At 39.3% G+C, this 15,857-nt stretch overlaps 1 protein-coding gene across 16 annotated transcripts in view; it reads left to right on the top strand.

Moving 5' to 3' along the window:
* The window catches only part of KLHL32 (kelch like family member 32), a 318,742-nt gene that overhangs the window by 286,993 nt on the left and 15,892 nt on the right, over positions 1-15,857 (top strand). For 15 of the 16 annotated variants that reach the window (XR_005217809.1, XM_037842503.1, XM_037842505.1 and 12 more), the window contains one exon: positions 12,786-12,844. The exons of the other annotated variant lie outside the window; for it this stretch is intronic. Coding sequence is in view for 14 of the 15 variants with exons in the window: in XM_037842503.1 (XP_037698431.1) it covers positions 12,786-12,844 (59 nt within the window). In the remaining variant the exon portion in view is untranslated. The remainder of the gene's footprint in view (positions 1-12,785; positions 12,845-15,857) is intronic. 16 annotated transcript variants of the gene reach the window in all.

The following is a 15,857-nucleotide window of genomic DNA, read 5'->3' as shown; positions in this document are numbered from 1 at the left end:
TTAAATATATCGTGCCACTGCCTTCTTGCCTCCATGGTGGCTGCTGAGTAGTCACTACTTAGTCTTATGCTGTTTCCTTTGTATGTGGTCAATTGCTTTTCTCTTGCTGCTTTCAGAACTTGCTCCTTCTCTTCTGTGTTTGACAGTGTGATCAGTATATGTCTCGGAGTGGGTTTATTTGGATTTATTCTATTTGGAGTTCGCTGAGCATTTATGATTTGTGTATTTATGTTGTTTAGAAGATTTGGGAAGTTTTCCCCAACAATTTCTTTGAATACTCTTCCTAGACCTTTACCCTTTTCTTCCCCTTCTGGGACACCAATGAGTCTTATATTTGGACGTTTCATATTATCTATCATATCCCTGAGGTCCATTTCAATTTTTTCAATTTTTTTCCCCATTCTTTCTTTTATGCTTTCATTTTCCAGTCTGTCATCTTCCAGGTCACTGATTCGTTGTTCAACTTCCTCTAGTCTTGTACTATGAGTGTCCAGAATCTTTTTAATTTGATCAACAGTTTCTTTAATTTCCATAAGATCATCCATTTTTTTATTTAGTCTTGCAATGTCTTCTTTATGCTCTTCTAGGGTCTTCTTGATTTCCTTTGTATCCCGTACTGTGGTCTCATTGTTCATCTTTAGTTCTTTGAGTAGCTGCTCTAGGTGCTGTGTCTCTTCTGATCTTTTGATTTGGGTGCTTGGGCTTGGGTTATCCATATCGTCTGGTTTTTTCATATGCTTTATAATTTTCTGTTGTTTTTGGCCTCGTGGCATTTGCTGAACTTGATAGGGTTCTTTTAGGATTTTTAGACCAATTGAAGTCCTTATCTCTAATTTATCAGATCTACAGCTTCATGGAGTACACTTTCTCTAACTAACCAGCAGGTGGCGTCCACGAGCCACCTGTTCTCCACAAGCCAGTTCTCCCCTGCTTAGCCTTTTTGGTGAGTGGGGGAGTGAGTCTTGTGGGGTCCAATTGGTGTACCAAGCTTGCGTGTGTAGTTGGTGTTGCCTGCCCTGTATATGGGGCGTGTTTCTGGGCAGTCAGGGAGGGGGGGTGGCTCTAACAATCAAATCTCCCTGGTGATCCTAGAGTTTTAAAGCTGCTGCAATAGTCTAATCCTTCAGTTCAGTCGTGCCACAGTTTGTCTCTGCCACTGACCCACAAGTCCTTGGTATTGGCATATGGCTCCTGAGACTTGCAAGTGGGCCCCTCTTCCAGGCTGTGCACCCCGGGTCCTCTGTTGAGGGATGACTGTGCTATGTCACAGGTGAGTGCCGTCCCCCCAGGGCAGTTCTGGGCTGCTGGGCTGTGTAGGGAGCCTCCCAGTCTGCTGAAATGATGGCTGAATGGGGCTTTGTTAATTCACACTGCTCCACCTTCCCAACTCTGGGACAATCAGATGAGGTTGCAGGGAAGGCTAATGTCCACGCCCAGTTTTGTGGTGTGTGCCTGTTATTTGAAGCACTTCCGTAACACTGGGTTGTCTGGGGCAGCTCTGGCCTATGGGGCTGGCGACGGGCAGGAGTGTTTCCCGTCCACCAGGATGATGGCTGTGAGCGGACACCCCCCTTTTCTTGGGAGGTTGTGGTGTTTAGTGAATTTTCTCAGCCACTGGATTATTGCCTTTTGTCTCAGAGCTCTCTTAGTTCTGCTCTTGTCTTGACCTGCCCAAATTGCAAGTCTTTGAAGCTTTCTGTATTGGGCTTCTTAGAGTAATTGTTTTAGAAAAAGAAAAAAGGATTAAAAAAAAAAAAAAAAAGGGCCCTCCTCAGAGATCTAATGGGTTATTGAAATGCTAAGAGACAAGGCAACCAGGGCCATTAAGGAAAGGTCCACAGGGCTGAGAGATCGGCTTTTCTTCTGGATTTGCATATGCGCCTCAGGGCCTGAGCCTCTGCCCTTCCCCTTTCTATGTTCACCAGAACTCCAAAAATCCTCCGCTTTTATTTTGGAGTTTTTCGTGTTGTTTTTTTCTATGCCTGTCTCCTCTCTGCTGGGCTGGCTGCTTTCAGATTCTCTGGTGTCTGATCTCAGTCTATCTATGGTTGGAGTTTGGATCAGTAGAATGAGTTTCCGATAAGGGCTGCCACTGCAGTTCTCCCTTCTCCTTCCCGGAGCTGACGGCCCCTCCTCCCACGGGACTGAGCCTGGCAGCGAGGGGCGCGGGTCCCCTGGCCGCAAAAACTTACAGATTTTGCTGATCTCAACAGTTCCACATTTTCATGAGTGTTGTATGAAGTATGCCGAAAGTCAGATTGCTCTGTGGTGTCCAGTCCACGCAGTTCCTGGCCTTCCACCTACCCTCCTGGAGGAGCAACTAAAACATACAGCTCACCAGTCCACCATGTTGCCCCACCTCCGTAATCTCTAGTTTTTTAACACCTGCTCTGATAAAATTCTCCCCCTCATTTAAACTGAGTTCATTTGGACTCTGCCTGTTTTTCCTTCTGCAGTCCTGGGAAACAGCTACAGTCTGGGCTTCTCTGGGTAGGGTCTTAATTATTAATTCATTAATTTTCAAGGAAGAAATCTAGCTCAGGTCAAGGTTTAAGTACTTCAGAAATGAATGAATGAAGTCAAAACTAGGACTAAAGAAGAAGATAAATGAGGGGGACCCAGAAATTACTGGTCCTAAATACCAAGTAAAAAACTTTAGATATGCACGTGTATATTAATATATGTGGGTATATTTAAATAAAAACCTCATCTATCTAATGATCCATTCCCTTTCCTTTAAATGTGTATTTCAATAGTTAGGAAAATAACCACCAGGAATACTTCTTAGCATCTTTGCTAAAGAAACTTCAGACTAGGCTGCAAATAAGTCTTTGCTAATAGAAGGCACAGATCCACACATGCCGTGGAAAACAAAACAAGCATGGATGTACAAAATCAATGTGATTTATATTTTCTCCCAATTTATTCCACTTCCATTGAATCATTTAGTTTCATATATTGTTAATGTACTGCATTCTTAAATTTTGCATTGCATTTTTCTAAATTTTGTATGAATTTCTCATAAATGTTTTATCATATATTCCCTACTTTCTTGGCTGTGAAACTAGCTTTTTAAAAATGCCAGCGTTTCCCTTACATGGTCTTAAAAATATGACTACTTAACACTTTCTTTCGCAAGGTCTTTCTTAAGAAAGCACAGGAGCTCATCTTGGACTGGCTAGATATATCACCCTGGCATCAAAAGGACTTCCCTTTCAATATGGGTCTTTATAATTCCTTTTCCATTATGTTAAACATATCAACTTATTACATATCTGATCACTATATCACTTTGTTTTTCCCCTACCTTTAAAGAAAATACATTTTCTTTGTTCTTCTTTTGCACTAATGTATGCTGCCTGTGTTAACCAATATTAATGAAAACAATCACAATTTTCTCAGGTTTTCTCCCTGCTGTGTACTTGAGATGAGAAACCCACTTTCCTGTGTACAGTACAATACCTTTAATTAGAAAAAAGGGGAAATCACCAGTGACATTTCTAATACCTACGGTCGTCTGCCTCTTGCCTCAGGCCCAGCTTATAATAAATCAATTGTGAATCTAACCATGGACATGGAGGGGTGATTAGATTTGCTAATGAGCCCCTTAAAAAAATTACAGGTGTAGTTCACACTGACTGTCACTGATTTAAAAGTGTTAACCTGAATTATTGGAGGAGTTGAAAATGTTTGAAGCTATTCTTTATCCTTTACCAAATAATCAGGTATTTCCAATTTAATTGCTAGGCAATTGGGTCATTGGCATCCTTATGATATTTCGTAAGCTTTGCCTGAGGTGGATGTACTGTGGGTTATAGAATGATGGATTTGGAGGGCTTTTTTTTCTGTTCCATGGAACACAAAATGAGTGTTTCTTTAGAGATTCTGCATGTCCAGCAAGCATTTTGTCTGTCTTTCTCTCTTTCTCTCCACTGTTAGGTCAGGACACCTTGAAATCTTTTCATAGTTTTTAAAGTGAGACAAGCAGAGAGGAATTCAGAAAATCAGGCTATATGGATATACCCAGTAGCATTTAATTTAAGTTGTTATGGGTAGTCAAATTTTACAGGTTCCAGTAGCATTTGATATTGTGATTCAATTCACGAATCACAACACCATTTTGATTTGAAATGTGCAATGCTTAAGTAAAATATGTGTTAAATATACTGCAGCTCTGTGCACTGCAGTCTCTTCTCCCCAACAGTTTAAAAGATGGTCTCCATTTTAATATGTAGTTCATGAGCTGCTAAAAAATCTTTTATTTGTTTTTGAGTAAAAGTTAATCCCAAGCTCATTTTGCAGAACAACTTACCTTTTCATTTTTATCAAATGGCCGCAGCATAACAATAAACTAACCCCAAATTAGTGCTTTAGAAGTATACAAATAAGACAAATGTTACTGCCTTGACTCAAAAGTAATGTTTAGTGCTGTCTTGATTTTCTTGGTGAATGCTCCCCCCCCTTTTAAGTTTAGTGCTGGGTCATAGATGAATAAGAATAATTCAGCAGACATACTTCCTGCCCTCTAGGAGCTGACAATCAAAGATTTTTTCAGATATTTCATTAATGAAAGAACATTTGTTAAAGCTTCTTTAATTCCCTATAAGATATATTTACTTTCATCTTGATTCAATTTATATGAAGCTTACATTGTCCCATTATAAATAACTATCCAGGCCTACTAAAGGGACTTTGGTTTTTTTAGTGTTCATTAAAATTAGAACAATGTAAAATGTCACTCACATTTTAAAAATTCCCTATCTTTGGCTTTACACTATCTGTGCAGATATTTTGTTTCTAAAAAAATTGTTTGCAAAGTATTGGGAATGCACATCAGGCATGGCGGAGGCCGGGCTGTGGCGTGTGAAGATCACAGGCTGTGGTCAGACATACATACATGTGAAACCCTGCTCTGCTTCTTAAAATCATGAGATGCTGAGCACGGCTCCTAACCTGAGTCCTGCTCTGGGCTAGTGCTGGAGCTACAAGGAAGAGTAAGATGCAGGTTCTACACTGGGGTTTCACAGTATTGTGGGGGGAACAGATTGTAAACAGAAAATTTTAATATAGTATGTGATGTGTATGATGGTAGAAGTCTTTCCAAGGCACGGAAGTAGTACAAAGCAGGGGGCAATTGATTACTGCGGGGGCATGAAAGGTTTCACAAAATAGGTAACATCCTCAGCCTAACTAAGCGCCTCTGATCCATGGGCTGTTTTCCTTGCCTGTTGATCCCTTCCCCTTCTCACACATGGACTTCTGGTCTAGTCATTTCAGTGACTCTCTTGACCTCTGGCAAACACACAGGGCTGGACGAACCCAGTGATCCTCTTCATGCCAGTATCTGGGCAGCTGAGCCCCAGGGGCAGCCAGTCAGCTGGGCTTGCTATGGGTGTACTCTCAGCTCACCCAGCACAGTCTCACCCTCCGCACCCCACTGCTGGGGTCTACTGTCCCACACACTCTCCTTTGCTGACTGAACTTTCTCACTTTCCTTAAAACCCTCTCCCCTCAGACTCAGAGCAAAGCACCTTGCCTTTTGTTTCTCAGAGTAAATATAAGTGAGTCGTGAGATTTGATGAGGGGGAATGGGAAGTCCAGGTGGAGAGCACGAGTAGACACGTGGGCAAGAGTGAACCCCCCAAGAGGCTGTCCTTGAAAGGGGGCCAAAGGTGCAAGGTCGGGAAATGCTAACGTGGGAGCGTGCAGAGCTGGAGGAACTAGGAAGGGCCTGAGAACATGGGGTGGCCAGGCAGAGGGGGAGGAGGAATGTTGTTGAAACCAAAACCAAAAAGAAGGGCATGGTGAGAAGCATCCAAGACTACAGGGATATCAAGGTCCAAAATGTTGCCATTGAGTTTTGCTTTCAGGAACTACTTGTTTATTTCAGTCTCAGGGGAGTGGAAGAACGTGGACTACACTGCAAGGAGTTTGGATCAAGACCGTCTTAGCCTGATACCCATCAATGGTGTTACCATCTAACACTCATTCCTGAACCTTCCCGTTATTATCTGGCTTCCTGTATACTCCTGCCTTTGGGAGAGAAGGTGTTCTTTCTAGGGACACACATATTTTAATCCATGTGACAGCCAGATGTTTTCATTATAAATTAATAAATGGCATTTTGGTTTTAGAAAGGAAGAATGGAGTTTGGTTTGGAAAAGAGAGAAGCTAGAAAAGGAAATCCACAATGGAAGGATTTTTTTTTTTTTAAGGATGCAAGTTGCATTAAGCAAGGGAAAGAAGAGTGAAATTGAAGGTGTAGGGAAGACAGACATCCATTTGTTTGGTAAGTGCTGCGAGCACCTTCTCAGTGCCAGGAACTGTGCTGAGTCCTGGGGATGCAGTGGTGACGACTGACACAGGCAAGAGGGAGTTGGGAGAGGGCTCAGTCTTGAACCTGAGGAGGAGAGAAGGGAATATTGATGGATGTGGACCTGGGTCGGCTCACAGGTGAGGAGCAAGAAACTAAGGAGGATTGTTGACAGATTCAAGTGAGAGGGTCACCTGTTGAGACTGTGCGGTCAGGACTAGGTAGAAGACCTGAGGAGGGTAGCCTTGGGGATAGCCTTTGAGAAAAAACAGAGAAGGAACTGGTAAGTGATAAAAATCTGAAACACTGTTGAGAGTCCATACTGTGATTGGAAACCATAAGTTGTCAAGGTCTGGTTTGCAAGTTTCCATGCTAGTTTTTGATGGTGCTCAGCAGAGAATTGGAGAAGGCAGATCCAGTTGAGAATAGCCAAAAGATCGTATAGGAAGGAATTCAGCATGCTGGAATCCCGGTTAGTCGTGAGTCAAGAGCTGGGTCAAGGGAGCATGAGTCAAGGGAGAACTCTGTGCTGCAGGAGCGAGGACGTGGGAAGGGGTGTGTTCACTGCCCTTGGAGGCAGCTAACTGCAGTGATGAAGCCACCTGCTGGGTAAAGGTCTGGAGTTTGGTAACTTGTCTATTTAGCAGTTCGTAGTAAATTGAAATAGCCTGTAAGAGTCAAATCTTTTCTGATCTGATTATTATTAGAGTCTAGCAACAAGTTGCCCTAGTAGTTACTTTTTCTCTTCCTCCTCCACTTTCATCCCAGCCTTTACTTTTCCCCATCTGAAATGGTTTAAAACAAAACCATTACCCTGTTGTACTAAGATGAAGGCAAAAGAGAAATTGGCCAATCTACAGTGCTTTAAAAAGGACTGAATGGTTTGAAGCAAGCAATTAGGGCACCGACATTCTCCAAAAATAGGTAACAAAGCTTTACTCCTAAACTGACTTAGCTGTATCCTGAAGAAGTAGACCTTTGTTTACCCTCTCCACTGATGCCCAGGAAATGAGGATTAAAGAGGTTAACTGACTTCCTCTGATCCCACAGCTAGTATGTGACCATGTGGAAATTTGAACTCTCTCACTGGTTTCAAGGCCATCTTTTCCCTCTAAACCACACAAACCAGTTGTTTATCACCATCTAACAGAGGTCTGGAAATCAGATGCTTAAATTGTAACTAGAAATAACTTCACAATGACATACAGCTGAAAGTAAATGGAACAGAGGACAATCGTACCTGGAGATTTGTTCAGGATTAACAAGCATTTGATTGTCTTGGCTTAACTGCTGATCTTTCCGAAGGTGCAAAGAACCACTTAATGTCCTTTTTGCAGTTTTACAGTTCAAACTTAAAAGTTGGCAATATAAAATTAAAATGTAAAAAAGAATTAGTGATAATATGGCACAACTCTAATTCATTTGGTTTCAATGAGAACATTGTTGTTTTCTGAGAGGATTACAGATTTTAATTTAGTGACCTCTAAAATTGGTAGTTTAAGTACTTTTAAAAAATTGCCTTTGTTTAGATGATCCATTTGTGTTGGTTTAGAAGGATCTAGAAAAATAGAGTAGACTAAAGAGTGAGTTAAGTTGAATTGCTCTACCTAAGAAAATGGGAAAATGTTTATTTTTTCTTTATTGCCAGAGGAAAGAAGATGGTTAACACGACATCATGAAAAAATGGGGAATGGCTGAAGAATTTGGTTTATCCCAAGAGGGAGCTAAAAGATCCAACAAGTCACTAAGCCAAGACAGGATAGACAGAGGTGATCATAAGAACACAGTCCTTCTAGGAGCATGTGGAAATCTTTGGAGGCAGGATTCTGACTTCTCACAGAATGAGGAATGGGAGTTAGAACCAGTTTTATTGAGATTTTAAAGGGCAGGTGAACCCAGCTAACATGGCGTTGTGGTAGATTTTACCTTCATTTGTCATTTCATTCATGTGAAACAACACGTGGTGTATTCTTTACATATTTCTGGGTCACAAGTTTATTATCTGATCACACTAGATGATATAAATATAATTTGCATTTTCAAGTGCAGCAACACTTTCTTTATGGTTATTTTGTAAATTTAAGACTTTCTTTGGGAATTTTGAGTATGTTAATTACCTACCTATTTGTCTGGTTTCCTCACGTGTGACAGAAATAATATGGATACTAGTTTTTAATTTAATGCATGGATTAAGTATGATTCTATTCAAGATGCTAATATGGTAATAAAATTCTTGGTTTTAATTGTTTCTGTAGCATTATAAACACTCTGAAAATATGGACAGTCTAACATTGTGTAAAAATAGATATTAAAAGTTTCTTTTCCATTTAATGTAAAAATTCCCATAGTATCACATTTACTAAGGAGGAATAGTGGGTTTAGCACTATTTTTAAAAATATGGCTAATACAGATTCACACTTAATGCTAAGTCATTCTTTAGGTAATTAGACTGTAAGTATGAAATTTTAGTCTTTTGAGAATTGAAGCAAGTTTAGGGAGGAGCAACTTAAAATATTAAAGGAAAAAGCCCTTGAATACACACATAAACTGATCTGTAATTCTGGTTATGGAAAAAGGATTACAAGAAATTGATTTCAGACAACAGACTTAAACCATTTTATTAATTCAACATTCCATACATAGTCATTTGCACCTTTTATTGAACTAAGAAATTACCATGAACCACTACAATATTGTACTAAACTTCCCTTTAGGATGGCCGCCCACCCACTGTCATCTAAAACCTGTGAGTCAGATATTGTCATCTCCGTTGACTATCTGAGGAAACTGAGCTTGGCTGTTTTCAGTGGCTCTTTCCATTGGGTCCTCCCTGCATTGTCTCAGCACCTGGAGAGTTTAGTGTAGGACTCTCTATTATCAACAGAGGTATTTTCTTTTCTTGGAAAAAAAAATCAGCAGAGCCATCTGACTTGATCTACTTGAGCAAAATATAATAAGAGATTTTTAAGCACCCTATATTATAGACACTGCCGAATTGACTAGTTGTTGCTTTGAGCTCAGCATGAGCTTGGGAGGCTGTGATTTCTCAGTGGCAGAGACAAAGGTTGCTTGTTTGGCAGTCACCTGTCATCATCTCTCCGTATGCGCTCATCCATTTGTCACAGCATTTTGTGGTAAGTTGTACAGAGAAGCTTAAGGAAAATGCTTTACTCTTGTCTTGATAGAACCATTTCTCACTGCTAATAGTGTGGTGGTGACTTTTCATTCCTTCTGGCAGTTTTTAAAGACTTATTTGACTTTGGGGGAACCTGCAGTATATCTTTAAGTCACAGTTCAAAAGTATAAGACAAGGATGTTCATTTTCAATTTTGGCTGAAAAGTCTTAACTTTGACTGTGGCACTTCAAAGTTAGGGAAGGCTTGGTTTTCAAAACGGGTGTTGATAGGAGATGGCATATTTAATGGCAGATGTATCTATAGAAAGCTGTTAAGATGCAGATTATCCCCCACCCCAGGGGAGGGGGGAGAGCAAAACTGCCAATCTATAAAATATACTCGATAGAGGAAGGCATGGAATCTATCTTTGCAAGTGCTTTGATTGCAGGGGACAGTATAGCAGCATGTGGCATTATAACCCAGAGCAGACAAATCAGCTTGATGACTTTCAAAGCCAGGAACACTGCTACAGGCAAGGGTACTCCAGTCTAGGAGAAATTAAAACATATAGAGACTGTTATTAATTCCATATCTATTTTTGTATACTCAAATCTGTATGCAAATCCTTAGCATCTCATTTCAGCAGATTAATCTGAAAGTGAAGAGTGCTATGTGAAGGGAATGTAATGATAAAGCTCTGTAAATGAGTAACACAGCTAAAGATATGTGGGCTGCAAACTTGGATGCTTTTTTTTAATTTCCTTTTTTTTTTTGTAATGAGAAGAAATGGTTTGTTCATTTGTAAATTATTTCAAAGGGGAAAGCAATAGAACCAATTTCCAAGGTTTTCCTTTACAATCCTGACTTGGCAAAAGTCAGGCACCTCCTGTGGTTTAACATTCTAGAGGTAATCAACCAAATAACTAACTGGGATTTTTATTTTTTAGTCCCAACCAGGAGCACAATATCTCATTTCTAAACACTGTTATATGAGTGAAAATTTGTATGTAAAGGTGAGGAATCTAATTACTGAGCTCAGATTAAGAAATAAATTTATTATAGATGCATTTGTACAAGACAGTAAATAATAATTCTGAAGAGCATGGAGATAAATTGTGTGCCCTGCTTCGGAGAAGGGATGTAATAGCTACATTCTAATCCATTGGATGTGCATTTAACCTATAACGGGCAGTGTCTGATACATATAGTACTGTAAATATTCTCAAATAGTGTCATAAACAGATAGTTGACTGCATAGGTAATAATTCTGTGCCATACTTCTAAAACAAATAGAGAAACCTGCAAAGTTTTAAAATAATGGGTGGGAGCTTTACTCTCTGTTCCCTCTTAATTGGAGAAATGATTATAGGGGAGCTGGACATTAATCTGGTGGTTGTGGCCAAGATCAAAAGCACTGGCAATCATTTTAAGCATGCAGTCTTGTGAGGTCTCAATAGATTGGATTATTCTTGGGTAGTTATGCTGAGAAAGAATTATTGGACATTCAGTTTTTAATCAGTCAAGAAAGGGAAGTTTGGGAGTAAAAAGGAAACACACTTCCATATTTATTTAGAGAAACACGGACTCTGTGTAGATATTTCAGCCTCAGCTTTTCTAAGTGTGATTTCTTTACCTTTGATTTCATTTTAGAAAAGAAACATTCAGTGAGAAACCCAGAGAGGACTTGCTTTGAGGGTAGGAAGCTCATTTCTCTCTGTTATGTGTGGATTTCCTCCACAGACAAAGCTTTTGTGGATCTTAAAAGTGGTTGCATGCTTCAGAGAGAATAAGATAGAGCCAAGATAGAGCCCTCCAGTTAATAATAGTGTTGGACAATTCCATAAGAGATGCAGTCTGTTTTTGGGGTTTGAGTGTGAGAGGAATGATGGGCCTGGACAGTTTCTCTCCCTCTATGCATCCATTAGTGTTGGTGGATTGTTCCAGCTCAGCTGAAGATTAGGCACTGTCCCCCGGATTCTGGTTTACTTGACTCCTGGCCGTGGAGTTGGTGGTAGTATCCCACACAACGTGTTTGTATTGTAACAGTACATGTTTTCAAGCTCTAAGAATCCCAATAAGGAACTTGTTTAGTCCTTAGCTCAGCTCAGTTTTAAAGCTTTATTGCAAAATCAGCTGCTGCTTTGTGATTCTTATTAAAATAAGAAGGCTATTTATTTTATGCCAGGATCTAGAACTATGTACAAGGCAATATGTCTCAAGGTAAATGTTTTGGTCCCCATGTTCTTGTTATTTTATTACCTAACATTTAATATCTACTGGGGTTATTTTCTTTCTGTGCTAGTTTATATGTTGCTTTTAGACTTTTTCCATTTGATGGTAAAAATCCAACTAGAATTAATAATTTCTAGATTTTACAGTGTTCAGTATACATGACAAGCGTGAAAAGAAGTATGAGTAAAGATAGGGAAAACTTACCTAGCAGTATACTGAAAGTTTAGTGATTCTTGGTTAAGCAGAAGGTCTCAAGTCTCTTGGATCTAAATAGTTGCTAATGAGGTCTCAAAAAGTTGACTGGAACTGCCCTGGAGGACTCTAGGTGCATGATGGCCAATATGGCAGCCAAGAGCCCCAGGTGGCTTCTTGAGGACTTGAAATGTGGCTAATCTGGACTGAGATGTGCTGTGTCAGATACGCACTGGATTCAGTACAAGAAAAAAGGATATAAAATAGCTCAATAATTTCTTATATTGATTTCATAATGAAATGATATATACATTGGCTACATTGAGTTAAATTTATTTGTTAAATTTAATTTAATTGTTTCCTTTTACTTTCTGATGTGGCTGTTGGAAAATTCAAAATTACATGTGACTTGCATTTCTGGCTCTCGTTTTGTATCAGACAGCATTGCTGTAGTTCCCTTTTTGATAACTAATGCCTTTACTTAGGTTCCTTCCAAAGAGATATCAGGATGTCACTGTGTTAGTGTACAAGAGGCTAGATTTGTAAAATGACCAATTTAGCTAAGGACAAGAAATTTCCACATAACCAGCCTCTGTCATCAACTGTATGTGTACTGGGTCCTCCCCTCACTCCCAGTCCTCCCCACATTTTGCTCCTCATTCTGGCCATGCAGAGCAGCTTGCAAGAATTGGAGGCCCCTTGATCATCTCAGCATACTTGTTGCCTGCTCTCAACTGGATTGCTTCTGAAATGTTTCTTCAAAATGAAACTGCTTTAACAATAAGCTTCTTAATTATTTCATGGGTTCACCAAGAGGGTATATAAATATATACTCAGCAGTAGCTAATTTTCCTTTAATTGTATCACATTCTTATGTTGGAATGTCCTATTTCTTATTCATGAAAAGCTCTAACATGTTAATCCATTACAGGTGGAGTAACTAACACAGCACAATATCAGAACAGACTAATGGTCTATGAACCTAACCAGGTAAGGATCATATAAGAAAAGCTCATTACCTTAATTAAAATGAATTTTAAAAGATTTCCATAGTAATTAGTAATTGGAATGCCAAGTCTATACACATACACATGCATCTTAAACTTATACAGAGAAAAGGAAGCATCTGGATAAACTGCTTTTTATTTCTATTTTAACGCACAAAATTTCAGCTCTTCTAGTTTTATGCTATACATAATGCTTAACTCTTTGAGAGTTTTGCCCAATGTAGAAGGCAGGGGAAAATGTGTTGATGATTTTGTTACTTGTATTGATTCCCATATCTCAAGTGACTGTTCATATTTAGTGGCCTCCAAAGAAAGGATTTTTTTTTGTTTTTTTAATGCAATTTTATTGACATATTCAGATATATCACCAGATAATTTGTATATATTAATATATACTTTGTATGTATCACCAGCTAATCATCCAAAGTGTATATGATGGTTCACAGTATCATCATATAATTGTGCATTCATCACCACAATCAATTTTTGAACCTTTTTATTACTCCAAAAAAATAAAAATAAGAGTAAAAATAAAAATTAAAAAACAGCACCCAAAACATCCCATACCCCTTATTCACCCCTAATATTTATCTATTTATTGTCTTTGTTTTCTTACTTATCTGTCCATACACTGGAAAAAGGGAGTGTCAGTCACAAGGTTTTTGCAAGTACACAGTCACACCCTAAGAGCTATACAGTTATACAGTCATCTTCAAGAATCAAGGCTACTGGATTACAGTTCCACAGTTTCAGGTATTTCCTTCTAGATTTTCCAACACACTAAAAACTACAAAGGGATGGCTATATAATGTATAAGAGTAACCTCCAGAATGACCTTTCAACTCTATTTGAAATTTCTCAGCCACTAAAACTCTATTTTGTTTCATTCCTCTTCTTCCTTTTGATCTAAGGCTTTCTCAGTCCCACACTGCCAGAGCCAGGCTCATCCCCGGGAGTCACGTCCCATGTTGCCAGGGAGACTAACACGCCTGGGAGTCATGTCCCACATAGTGGGGAGGGCAGTGAGTTTACCTGCAGAGTTGGCTTAGAGAGAGACCACATCTGAGCAACAAAAGAGGTTCTCTGGGGGTGACCCTTAGGCATAATTATAAGTAGGCTTACGTTCTCCTTTGCAGGAATACATTTCATAAAGGCAAGCCCCAAGATTGAGGGCTTGGCCTATTAAATTGGTAGTCCCTGATGCTTGTGAGAATATCAGTAATACCCCAGGTGGGGAAGTTGAATATTTCCACATTTTTCCCCAGTCCCTGAAGGGAGCTTTGCAGATACTTTTTTATGCTCTACCAAAATTACTCTGGGATGAATTGGGGCACCTCACTAACCTATACAAACCAACAAAATCTCACTCTCCATTCAAATTTCCATTTAATTATAGTGTTCAAATAAACTGTTAAATTAGATAGTGTGCTACAGAAGATATAAATTTTGCACCAAATAAACATCTTTTCCAGAGGAAGGATTTTGATTGTCCTGTTGCTTTGTCCTTCTAGAAGGTGTGTCATTCTAGGAGGGGAACAAGTTTACGATTTCCTTATTCTCAAGAGTAGAGCGTCAAATAGGACTAGTCTGAGGTAGACATATATGAAGAGTTTGGGTATGTTTTTCACCTAATAGTGAGGCTTGAATTGGAAGCATTTCAATGATACCTGTCCCTTCTTCTACCCACTTATCACACAGTTAATAATTTTTTTTTTCCCAAAAGGAGTAGTATTTTTATTTTCCTTTCCTTCCACCAAAACATCAGTGATCTTAGCAAATGTCTGTTGAATTTTGCCATTTGTATGATTTTGGTAATGTAAATAATTTTCATGATTATGACCATATTCCAAAAGGGTTTGATTTAGAGATTTAATATTCATCGGCTGAAGTTGATGGTACATGAAACAACAGGTTGACTTTGGCAATCTGAGTCAGAATTAGCTACCAAATGAATGTATGCCCAGAGTGACCTCAGTATGTTTGGTATCTATTTACTTTAACAATTACTTTTATTCTGAATTTAGAAAAGGCATTTCTCCCTTTGCAAGTGTTTCCTGCTGTCAGTTAGAAGCTGCAGATTGCAGAGACCACACGTCTATGGGTCAGCTGTCTCAAGAGGGATCATTAATTGCAGTTGCTCCAGTTTGGTGCACATGTGGTTAAAGAGGAAGAAGGTGTTAGCATTTCTCAAATGAGTTCTGTTTCATGTTTGTACACACATGCTCTTTTTTAAAATTCTGCTGGCATATTGTTTACGGTGGGTACTGGCAAACATCACATCTGCTTGCATCTTGTTCAGAATCTCAATAACTCTATCATTCAGCCCTAGTGCTTATTTCTCTTCTAGGCCTTTATGGAGAGTCGATAATGCCTGCCATCTGCCACAGAGCACATCGCTACCTGCCAACAGGCAGGCTGGGGTGACCTCTGCTTCTCCACCACTGATTAGTATTCACACGCTAGCTTATTAGGAATGACCCCACCAGGCCTCTCTGTTTCTTTGCCTTTGCAGCGGTTAGTAGCTCACCTGGCAGGCACTGCAGTGAAGGATGCTAAAGATATAATCAGAGGATGCAGGCAGGCTTTGCAAACCAGATGGCTTCCATAGTTTTGTGGCAGGGGACTGGACTGCTAATGCGAACATTGATTCCTAATACTGTAATTGGTTGCCTCATAGAAAGCACCTAAAGAAAACATCAGAGTTTTGAGTTAAATTCACTCATGTGTAATGGATTAAAGACATTTCATAGCAAAATATCTGAAAGAAAGGCTTATTTGTCTAAAGAAGGTATTTGATTGGAAGAGATTCTTATTATATATTCCAAAAGGAGTGACAGATAAATGCAAGCCTTTCAAACTGTACAAACCACTTTCTTTTTTGATTGTATCTTGAAAACAGAAATTAGAAATGAGCTAGTAGATAGGCCTATAGTGAATGAACCAGTATTTATACAACACTTGTTTTCAGATTTTGAACTGTTGAAATTCTATCTGTT

Source organism: Choloepus didactylus, chromosome 7 (genome assembly GCF_015220235.1).
Source record: "Choloepus didactylus isolate mChoDid1 chromosome 7, mChoDid1.pri, whole genome shotgun sequence".
NCBI lineage: Eukaryota > Metazoa > Chordata > Mammalia > Pilosa > Megalonychidae > Choloepus > Choloepus didactylus.
This window is presented reverse-complemented; position numbering and strand designations above follow the sequence as displayed.